The sequence below is a fragment of the Nilaparvata lugens genome, chromosome 10, assembly GCF_014356525.2.
Source record: "Nilaparvata lugens isolate BPH chromosome 10, ASM1435652v1, whole genome shotgun sequence".
In the NCBI taxonomy this organism is placed as follows: Eukaryota; Metazoa; Arthropoda; class Insecta; order Hemiptera; family Delphacidae; genus Nilaparvata; species Nilaparvata lugens.
The window spans coordinates 13,748,887-13,761,076 of record NC_052513.1 but is presented as its reverse complement, the minus strand read 5'-3'; the positions used below and the strand labels follow the sequence as shown (position 1 = coordinate 13,761,076).

Below are 12,190 nucleotides of genomic sequence, written 5' to 3'. Positions count from 1 at the left end.
TCAATCTCGTAAGCTACGACGATCACGAAAGGTTTGTGTGGCTATATAAATGTGAGCTGGTTCAACAGGATGCCATATTTAGCATGCAATTAACTTATTCTGGGTGTTTTAGTTGCCGTTTAAGCCTACAGCGGCAATTACACACTGAGTAAAACACTGCGAGGTGTGAAAGGTCCACTCGTGACTTCCAACACATTTTAACAACTCAACATTTCTGAGCCGAAATGTAGGTGTGCTAAGTTAGCTCAGAATAGATGAGGCTGTTCTCTGAGATGGTGAATTTAAATGGCGATTTCCAAATTCTCGAAAGCTAATTTGAAAAGTAATTTGAATCTGTACACACCGTGCTGTAATGACGGTAGAAAACGTTTGTAATGAATTGGTTTGCCAAATTTTTGAAAGCTTGTTATAGCTAATTGAAAATGTTGTTGAAATGAATTGTTTGTTAGATCGTGTTAGTTCGTGCTAAGAAGCGATAATTATTTCTTATTTATGAGTTTGCGTCATGGAACTTCATAAAGTATCAATCAAATGTGCTTGATTCTGACTCCTAAACTTTTGGGATTTTGTCTCGTAAAGGAATACGAGACAGAGTCCCAAGACAAACTATTAAAATAATAATTTATTTAAAGTTTAATATTAATTTATTTCAAATTTTTATTTGGACAGTATAGTATAAGTTGGAAATGGGACAGTTTTGGGCATGAGCCTGTTGTGCCTTTCCTCATTTTAAGTATTTGTGCACAATGTGATAAATAAATAAATAATTATAGAAAATGGTGTCATTCAAGAATACTGTCGTGACTTCTCAAAATTCACTTTACTTTCGTAAAGTTTTCATTGGTTTCAACCTGAGGAGAAAACTGGAAATGAATCTCTGATCAGCCAGTCAAATTGGAATAGAACAATTATCTTACATGCAATGTAACATTGATAATCTGCAATGTAAATTTGCAATGAAAATTTGATAATCTACGAATTAAATAAACTTGGAATGAAAAAAAGATAATGAAAATTATTATTCATCAAGTGAGTTCCAATATATAGCTAAGGTGAATGTGATATTTTCGAGCTCAAAATTTAAGTGTTTTTATTATTTATTTTGTGAATTTATAGTTTGTTTCATGTTTTTAAGAAACTTTTATTATTAATCCATCCAAATTTAAAATTGTTTGTTTTATTCTAATTTATATTTTAGATTGTGATTTGGTGTAGAAATTTGAATGGACATAACCTATAATATTTGGACAATTTAAAACTAAATTAGGAAATTGAAGAAGTTTTGGGCAATAGCCTGTTTTTTCTTTTCCGATTCTTGTATTTTTTTTTTTGCTAACCTAATAAATAAATAAATATTCCAACTACCAGTTGATTTCAATATGCCAATACTTCGGTAGCTTGCTGTATCTTATTTCAAAAGTAAATTATTTATGAGAGAGGAGAAAGCTAGATGAATGACGCCTTAATTGAGCAACTGCGCTAGAATAAGGAAATTCAATTGAAAAATCACAATTCATATTGCTTCAAGTTTCATGAACGAATGAGGAAGTTTCCTATTGTTCGACAATGATTTATTGCTCAGATATCAAGAAATTTTCAATTTGTGCTACTGGAGTACCGAGAAAAAGTAAATCAATAAAATACACTGGTAGTAGTTGCAAGGAATAATTAGTGTTGTATTTGCGTCAAAAAAAATGCATTATGCATCAAAACACATTAATTGAGGAGATTGGAGATTGTTCAAAGGTGTCAAGAAAATTCAGTCTACAATTGGAAGATCCAATGGAAGATAATAGTATGATTCAAATTTGATGGAAGGGCAAATTTTTTAATTATCCTATTAGCTTATCAACTTCAGAATAATGAAAATGAAAATGAAATTATTCTCCTTTTGCATATCAATATATTTTTCTATACACTTAATTATTCACCTCATCATACTGTACATCAAATCTATATACCATGATAGTCATTTCCTAGGGGATAACGGAGAACATAATATTCATTTCATCAATTATCTACTGTGTACGGTAGTTCAATATTGGTGGTATTTCCAAAAGAATACACTCTGTCTCATACAAGTAAGTTCGACTTTCGATGTAACAAGTCTAATGACATTCTATTGGATAGAAAATTTCATAGCGACAAGTAAAATACAATGAAACAGATTTCCCCATATCAAATTGTAAAAAAATCTAAAAAAATCGTTAAATCAATAAGTAACAAATAAACAATTTTCACACCTAATCTACGTGAATCCACTTTTCTGAAAAACTTTGGAGAAAATCCACAATGGTTCAATTTTCTCTGTGGTTAATAAGCCAAAAATAGTGAACTTCAAAAGATTCCCATGATTTATAGACACATTTCCTGCTGGGAGCTGCAGAATTCAACGAGAGGAACGAGTTAGAAAGGGAGAGATAGACTGGTAGAGATGAATGATGAATGGAAAGGAAGATGTGGAAGAAAACAAGATGAATAGGAAGAAGAAGAAGAAAGATGGGAAGAAGGTGGCAGACCGTTTAATGGGCCGTGCAATATGAAATGTGATCTTCAAAGACTTGTTACTAATAACTAGCAGTCAATGATGTTGGCATCATCAGCACCCTCATTACAATTATTGAGCGTGAAAAGTCATCTATTCTTCAACCTATTAAATGAGATCTCAAGATGCATGCTCTGGCAAGCATCTGTCCGATATTTCTTTCAAGGGTTCTTCCATATTGAAACTCTCTAGACTCTAGTACTGTACTTTGGTTCCTTCCATTGGATAATATGAGAAATTCACAATACTTGCTAAATCCAAATACTTTTTCCACCAAAAAATTTGGAAATTTGAACCACAATTTCTCATTCCTCATTCATGAAGATAAAAAATTGAGAGAAACATTAACAAAAGACTCAAGATTATTAGAAGATTAGATTTTGTATCATTGATTATGCATGTTTTTACATGGATTGTATCTATTCTTTATTAATTTATACAATAAGTACATCATAAAAATGATAGGGAGAGAAAATGTAAGGTAACCTTGTGCTTTTCCTCTCCCAAATGTGGATGAAGTTACACATAGTCCGAAATAGGTTAAGTCACTTCACAAAATTTTCAGTCTTTTTGTGTAGTTGAGAAGTTGATATTGTGGTAATTATTCATATTGAATAAAAAAGATCAGTGGTTGAAAATGTAAATCAGTGGTTTTTTGACAATTTCTTTGTCTTTTTCATTCAAAATTTTCAGTCCTTAACTATTATCTTTTAATGAATGAATGGATTATATTATTCTGATATTCTCCCATGAGTTGGTCATGGATTCATTATTTTTCTCTCATTGTAACTAATGATTTGTACTTATATTTATTGTTTTTTTTTGTCTACAGGTTCCTGACCTACAATCTTCACTGAGTGGGAAGGTTTCATGTGGGGACTCATGGCCAACAGAACAAGAAATAATGGTGAGCTAAATTCCTTATTAATGAATTTCCAAGTTCCAATTGGGTAGAAAAGAATTTGAACATATCAGATTGAATCATAGCGGAGAGATTGGAGGGATGAAACCCCATACAACTTTTCATAATATTGGAAGTGGGACAAATTAGTTCCAAAATGTCATACTGGAAATCTTTTAAATGAGAATTATTCATTTAAAGCTGGGTTTACACCAAAGTTATTAACAAAATGTTAATAACTTAATCCTTATATTATATTCTATTAGATTGTACATAACTTAAATCATACACATGATGAGCATATGTGTTTGTCAAGTTCCGTTCAATCTAATAGAATCTATAAGGATTAAGTTATTGACATTTTGTTAATAACTTTGGTGTAAACCCAGCTTAACTCTGTGGTTTTCCTCTTCTAAAGAATTTATATTGGAAAACGGTTCCAATGTAACACATTACAACTGAATTCTGAATTCTTTAAATTTGAGTAAACTGTTAGTCAATAAAGCATCTATAGACAACAGATGATCTTTGAACTCTTATTTCCTACTACCATAAGCGTCATACATACTACGTCATACATACTACTAAAATAATCGCAGGCTATTATAACCAGGAAAGGAATAATCCAACTCCAATCTACTCATTATAAGTTCTAGAGAAATTATAATCCAGTGATTATAAGGTAGACAGAAATCATAATCCAGTTATCAGATCCACAATTATTATAATCGGGAGAAAAGTTATAATACGGTATTATTATCCGTTGATTAATATTATAATCTAGAGGGGAATTAAAATCAAGTTATTGTACTCAGAAACCATATTTTTCAACTAGAAAATTATAATCTAGTTTTTATAGGTGACGCTTTTCACTTTCAATAGCAAACTCAGTCAATATGGTCAACATAGCTCGATTAAAATCTCGTCTGAACTTGACACAAAAACATACTGTATTGATCAACAATCACTCTCTCTTTTTCTATCAATAGGACTTTTCTAACCGTCTTTCTCTCACTCTCACAAATTCCTCCGAATCTTTCTCCGTCTCGTGATCGTTGATCAATAGCTCAATCAAATCTGACCCGGATCGCCATCTTTTATTGGCGCGTTAAATAAAAAATAATCACCGGATCAAGTTGGCAATGACGCTGTTGACCTTGCTCTTTGCGTGTGCGCCAAATAATTCCCCACTTGCACTAAATTGAGCAAAAATGTTGTGCTAACTATCTAAAAAACGCGCTACAGATTTCAATTTGGTGTCGTTGCGAAGTTTTACTACATTATTCGGCAAGGATTAATTCTTATAATATTTACATGGACGAATTTTTTCCCATTTATAGGCCTCCTAAGTAGCTTTCATAGCTACTAGACATTCATCTATACTTAATAATTGATACACTATTCATATACTTAAGATATACATAAATATTATTCTGTGAAGCGACTTTCAGACAGCTTTTAATTTATTCATTTATTATTTATTTGTTTGAAAATTTACATATTTAATCTGAATGTTTGACTTGTACGCGTGTGTAGAGAATAAAACTGCCTTGAGCATTCAATCATGAATAAAAAAAAGGTTGGATTAAGTTTGACCTGTGAAACTAAGAAGGGATATTTGAAAGGTTATTGTGAAAGATTTGAATACAGTCAAGAGCTAGAATATTGACAACTTATTCTTTGGTAAGATGTCAAAATTCAATGTGACAACTTATTCTTTGGTAAGATGTCAAAATTCAATAATGTCTAAATCTGAAAGCTTGGAATCAATCATTGAAACGTTTGAAATGTTTATTGATGTGAGTATATATAAATGTTCTGGAGAACAATGCACTGAGAACTCGAAAGAGCAACAACTGTTCAATTTATAGATCAATTAAACATTAAACAATAGAGTTAATGGATCAATAGTTGAAGTGGGGACAGAAAGTTTATGAATTATTTAAAAATGAATAATGTGTAAATTTCCATTAAAGGAACAGTTTCAAATTCAAATTTATTTTTCATAAAAATATTTTCATAATGATAGTGTAACAATACAATCAACATACTCCCTGCTGATGATTTTGGTTGTAGCAAACTCGTGAATTCAAGTTATAAGCTCATTTAGAACAACTCACCAGCGTAGCAATGTATATACTATTTACATAATTATTATGATCAATTAGATTTCTTCAAAATTCAATGCACATATTTATGGCTCACACAGCTTGGCATAATATTTATGTCAGCACTTGTTAGGGGAATCTAGGAACTTAAATACAAAATGTATCCCTTGACAATAAACTTACTATACCTCCGCCAATGATATTAATTAAACAATAATTATTGAAATATTTATCAAGAAGCCATCCTAAAATTATTCTAGTGACGACATCCTGTGTATCAAGCCATAAAACGTATCAAACTCTTATTAACGCAGCTATAAAACCCAACAATTTATTAAACTCTCATTAACCGTTATGTTGTTGACAGAAGTGATGCATTTATGATTGTTCTGCTCCTCATTCTCGTATCAGAAAATAATGATTCTGCTCTCGTTAATAAGAATGCCTCATTAGAGGCCGTTGAAATTCAAATGACGCTGAGTTACGATATGCCTTCATCAGGTTTGCCTGTGGCTTGTAATGTATTCATTCATAAAATCACATGTCCGATACTACAAGCGATTTGGTACTTTTTTAGCGCATGGTTCCTGCAATTTATGATACACTGCATTAATATTTAGTCCAGCCAAGACCTTTAGATGTTTATCTCGTCGGTGAACATTGTCCTTGTTTTCATTCAACATTATAATTTGTGGAGGATTTTAAATAAATTTGCTCTTCAAACTGTTCTCTCCTCTACTCTGCAATATTCATACTCTCCTATGCATGATGCACTATTCAGGATTATCATAACTACTGGAATATGGTATTTCAAATTAATTTGCATTGGACATTTTTCTCTTCTCTGTTGAAACTTCAATACTTTGTTCCCAAGTAAATATTTGAATAAACTAACTTGAATGAGGAGTACATTTCAATTATATCTGTATTTGTACAGAAACAGTGAGCCACAAAAAATATAAAAAGTATAGCATCAGCTGATGAAAAATAGAATGCGGATGTTCGTGGTGCATAAGTCTGTACGCCCCTTTACATTCATCAAAGATTCACACAACGTTCTAGATAGTACCTCTGGGTACCTATGGTTGAAATCTTCATATCTGCACGTAGATAAGCAGAAATTAATAAATGCTCTCTTCGTTCTTCCTAAATGTTAATACTTATAATATTATAAAAAAAGGAAATGAAATTTGATTAATAATCTAATTCGTTTCAATGTCAAGGTAGCAAATAGTAATAAGGTTGGAAAGAAACGTTCAATGGTTACAATTTCTTATCCCAAATTTGTAAGATATCTCCTCATCCAAAACCAATAATTCAATCATTGTAAGATAAATAGCTTCTGTAGAACGTCTGAACACCACTGGAGTTCACTTTCAAAGAAAAGCAAACATCTTCCAAGGGATGAGCCGGTCTTTAAAAGGTTGTAAAATCTTGGCGGGGGGTTTAAGCTAGCACTATTCCGCCACACAACTATATCTGTACTAGCACGAAACTACGTATATAGTGGTAGTATCCCGTCGGTTTCCACCCTTGAGTATACAGTGTTAAAAATAGTAGGATATTTGTCGAGCTAAAGCAACAATGATCACCCGTGACAATGGATTTGAGCATCTTTCCTTTCAACGAGGGTTGAATAAAAAGAAATTCAAGATCTTCCCGAATCTTCCCACACAAACACCTGATGGTATCCATATGTGTGTCTTTCTCTTTAGTAGGTTGAGGAGAGAGAGAGAGTGTGTGAGAGAGGAAAGATTGATAGTTCAGTCGCATTCTCTTCTATTGTGCACTTTTGCTCCCTATAGTCATCCTACTCTGTGGTGTTGTAAATGTCTCGACAAAAAGGTTACAAGAGTCTTTAGCAGACAATTTGGTATCGTTTTACACACCCTGAGGACAAATTGAATGAATGCCTTGACAGGAAGAGGAATATTTCCAGGATGGAAAATCTGTGAAAGAGTTCGGAAGGTGATGAAAGTATCAAGTTGTGAGCATCTGTTATTGTTTCCTGTTTGTGTGTTGAAGACTAGAGATGGTATTGTATTTTTTGATATCTTCATTTTGGCCTTCTCAATATTTCTTTCTCATACATCCTCTAGAAATATCTAGTGTCTCAATCTCCTCAAGTCTGTTGGTACTTTTTAAAACATTGTCTAGTCAACTGAAGAATATTATTTTATTATTATAAACGACAACTGAAGAATATTATTTTATAATTATAAACGTTTTTCAAAATCTTATATAAATGATAGATGAATACTATTCTGGTTCCAACATTTTTGGTTTCTTTGAAATCTTTATTTTTGCTTCATACATCCTCTAGAAATATCAATCTACCCAATTCTAAAAGTACTTTTTAGAAAAATTTCTAGTCAACTGAAGAGTAGCCTATCAATAATATAAGTAGAATTGATGGTGATGTTGTGAAATCTCTTCATATAAGAACACAAGGATATTGTCAAATTTTACTGAAAATTTATTAAAAACTTTAAAACAGTACCATCGTTTCACATTTACCAACGTTTTAAAGTTTTTAATAAATTTTTAGTGAAATTTGACAATATCCTGGTGTTCTTATTATGAAAAGTATTATTCTATATTATAAACGTTTTTCAAAATCTTATAAGAGTGATAGATGATAGATGAATACTATTTTGGTTTCCAACATCTTTGGTTTCTGAACTTGATTATTAATTACAATTCCCTTTTAAACCAAAATTCTTCATTCCTCTGGAAAATTTTCTAAATAATATGATAGTTATTCATTCATCATTTCAGGAGTAGCTTGGAAACGTGAGAAATACTACCAATGACGTACTGACTAAGAATAAACGTTTCACCTACAACTTCTCTTTCAACTGTATTTCCACCCAGTTCATGCTGCAATCTGCTGGCCAAATTTAGAAATACTATTCGAGTTGTTGACCAATCAGGAGAGAGTAGTAGGCGGGGCTTGATAGTGTCAATCTGAACTTGCTTGTGATTGGTTCAAATTCTCATTTATTGTTGTACTCCATCCTTGTATCTTCTGTACACGTTCTAATACGTTCTATAAGTATCTAAAAGAGTGATATATTCAATTTTCTTTTGAAATATTCGAGATTTTCCATAATTACAATACAAAAAGCTAAATTTCTCATTGACTCTGCAATACGACATTCTGTCAAATAGACACGCTGCCAAGTCCCTAGATTTTTCTCTGGATTTGTTGCAATCCACTCGAGAATTCATAATAGACACGTTGAAAAATAAAATAAAACCATTGAAGACTTTGTTGCATCCTATGAAAGTGTGGGAGATATGCGTCTAGTAATTGCTTCTATCAATCAATCAATATGAATAATGTCTGAACTTAGCCCAGCAAACGTCGACGTCATATAGACCCCATAAACGTCTGATCACGACTAGCATTTATATTGCTACGTTGAGTGTCAAAAACATTAGCTGGATGAATTGTGAGAGATTAACAGGGTAAGATGGATGTGAATTTTATATACTGAGAGGAAGCTGGTGAGGTTTTCAACGAAATGACGGATTTAAACGAGATAGCTGTATTTTGAGTTATGTTGTGCTATTTCTTCATAATGAATAGACACAAAATTACATAAAAAGATTATTAACGTTGATAACAAAAAAGTGATTTACAACATCACAATGTCTTTATAAAAATATTGGATTGTGTTGTTGTCGGTATAAGGCCAAGTTCAGCTTTGAATAGTTGACATTTGAACATTTTCTCCAGACATTTCCAAAAGTTGACAATTTTTTAAAATTTAAACCCTTATTTTCTTTTCTATTGTGCTTAGACTATCATCTTAACTTATTCTGATTGCTGTTATTCTATATGTAGTATAGCTCAATATATTTCCACATTCTATCCATTGATCTGCTACAATTTTTCGACTTGTATTTACACCTCGTTTGAGCTGTAATGTTCTTTATCTTGGTTCTATAGAAGTTACATGAATTTTCCCTTGCAGTCTTATGATGGAAACTTGGAATGAAATCCGATTTCAATCAAGTTCAAAAACATCCAATCAAATCTGCAAAAAATTATAATATAAATAATGAGACTCATTTTCATTAACATAAAATATTTCATAAGTAGGAGTAACCCAGCCAGTTGTTTATGACTTGATAATGACGACTATAAATGAAAATATACGCAAGCGGTCATCTCCCAGAAAACTTGTTTTGGGATTTGAATTATTTTCTTGACATGGCAGCTAATCCAAGTAGAATCTCAAAACTGTAAGCAAAAACAATTCATTTGTGAGCTGTTGAATTGTAGATTGAGAAGGGGTTTAGAGAAAATGTAGAGGAAGGCAAGATGAGAAAGATTTTACAGAAATGTGATGGTGGCGAAACTGTATAGGGAAAAAGGAGAAATTCTATTTTTCACAAAATGGGAAAAAAGTATTTTTGCTTTGAGTACAAGAGGTGCAACAAAAACAGAAAAAATGTTGAAGGAGAAGAACATTGAAGGAATAAAGAATCCAAAAGAATGTATGAGAAGAGAATCAAATAATAACATCAGAGATTGTTATGATAGTTTGAGAAATATTGGCCCACATGAATAAAACCAGAGCAAATGCTCATGAGCAAGAGCATGGAGCATAAGGTTTTGCTCATGAGCAAAAGGTAGAAGCAAAAGCATTTGCTCATTTTCATATGAATAAGCTTTACCTTATGCTCCTGAACTCTGGAGCAAATGCTCACGTATTTTAAAGATTTTTCATCAGCTGATTCGCTTTTGTAGCCTTACTTTGTTTTTATAGCTCACGGAAGCGCTAAATACGCAAGTAGGGTGCACCGCTTGTGTTTGTGTCGTCTGCTCTGTTTTCTATTCATGATTATGAATAGAGTTTTAGGTTAGTTGAGTTTAGAAATTTTGAAATAATAGCGTGAAAAAATGTCATCTCTATAATAATCTTCAGCATATTCTTATAATATCAATAGCCTCTATATAATCGTCTACACTCTCATCTTCTTAAATGCCTATTTCCTATTTTGTGTTGGCTATCTTTATAACAGGATATCTTTTGTATTTATTCTTTTGTAGGGATAATGGTGATAAATATCATGGTTGAATCTAAAAAGAGTTTTATAGTTCTCAACTATTGGTTGTGATCGTATCTGGTATAGTTTCCTCTTCCTCATACGAATTAGTTGAGCCATTTTACTATGAGCATAAGGTGATAAGCTGCTCTAGACTAGACTCACTTTTTTGAAGCATTTGCTTCAAAAGTTGAGCAAATGCTCTAGTTTATTCATACGATTTTGAGCAAAAGCTTTTACTTTTGAGCAAATGCTCAAACTATTTTCTTGATGAGCATGAGCAAAAGGTTTTGCTCACGTTTATTCATAGAAAATGAAGCAAATGCTCCATATTTTAGAAGTATAAGCAAATGCTCAACTTTATCCATATGGCCCAATGAATGAATTGATTCACATCTGTGAACCAATGGGCATTATAAATACTGTAGTAAATTTTGAGTCTCGTACTGATATTTTTTGATCTCATAAACTAATAGATCATGACATGATTTTTATTGTATTGTATTGTGATCTCATGCATGAGCTAATTCCACGAGCTTACATATTGAAATAAGCTTGTTAATCAACTGAAAAAGGTCGAATAGACCCGAAAATGTATGTCGAGTACAGAAAAAGAGCATGACTGATAGCAACAAAATAGATAAATGTTAAGGACTGGCCATTAGACGTTATTTATGAGCGTCCATTACTCCACTGCAAAGTTAATCATCCCTTATAATCACCACTGCCATTCCACAGCATTATATGCACACTACCAACAATTGTCACTCTCTCACTCTATTCCACTCTCATTTACTCTCTCCCTCTAAAATCCTCACTCTCTTCCGCTTTATCTATCTTCTTTCTCTCCTTCACACACACACTATCTCTTTCCCCTTTACTCTTCCTCTCTCTCACAATCTCTTTCTCCCTCTCTTCACTTTTTCATTCATCTTACTCACTCTCTCTCTGTCTCTCTCTCTCTGTCTCTCTATCTCTCTGTCACTGTTTCCTTGACTTGCAGAGAGATTAGTTATTCTAAGCGTTATTCAGAATTAATAATAATTGACCGAGCGAAGTGAGGTCTAAGATTCAAGTCACGGTTTGGCATTTCTCTTAATGTTTAAATGTTTAAATGTTCAAATGTTTAAATGTTTAAATGTTTAAATGTTTAAATGTTTAAATGTTTAAATGTTTAAATGTTTAAATGTTTAAATGTTTAAATGTTTAAATGTTTAAATGTTTAAATGTTTAAATGTTTAAATGTTTAAATGTTTAAATGTTTAAATGTTTAAATGTTTAAATGTTTAAATGTTTAAATGTTTAAATGTTTAAATGTTTAAATGTTTATATATGTTTATATGTTTATATGTTGCGCATTTACGGAGAAACGCGGTAATAGATTTTCATGAAATTTGACAGGTATGTTCTTTTTCAATTGCGCGTCGACGTATATACAAGGTTTTAGGAAATTTTGCATTTCAAGGATAATAAAAAAGGAGAAAGGAGCCTCCTTCATACGCCAATATTAGAGTAAAAATCAGACTATAGAATTATTCATCATAAATCAGCTGACAAGTGATTACACAGATGTGTGGA

General features: G+C 32.0%; 1 protein-coding gene across 8 annotated transcripts in view; it reads left to right on the top strand.

The window, feature by feature from the left end:
- LOC111045819 (transcription factor Sp9) overlaps nucleotides 1–12,190 on the top strand; it is a 285,561-nt gene that overhangs the window by 235,257 nt on the left and 38,114 nt on the right. For all 8 annotated transcript variants that reach the window (XM_039436366.1, XM_039436365.1, XM_039436364.1 and 5 more), the window contains one exon: nucleotides 3,378–3,452. In XM_039436366.1, coding sequence (XP_039292300.1) covers nucleotides 3,378–3,452 — 75 coding nt within the window. The remainder of the gene's footprint in view (nucleotides 1–3,377; nucleotides 3,453–12,190) is intronic.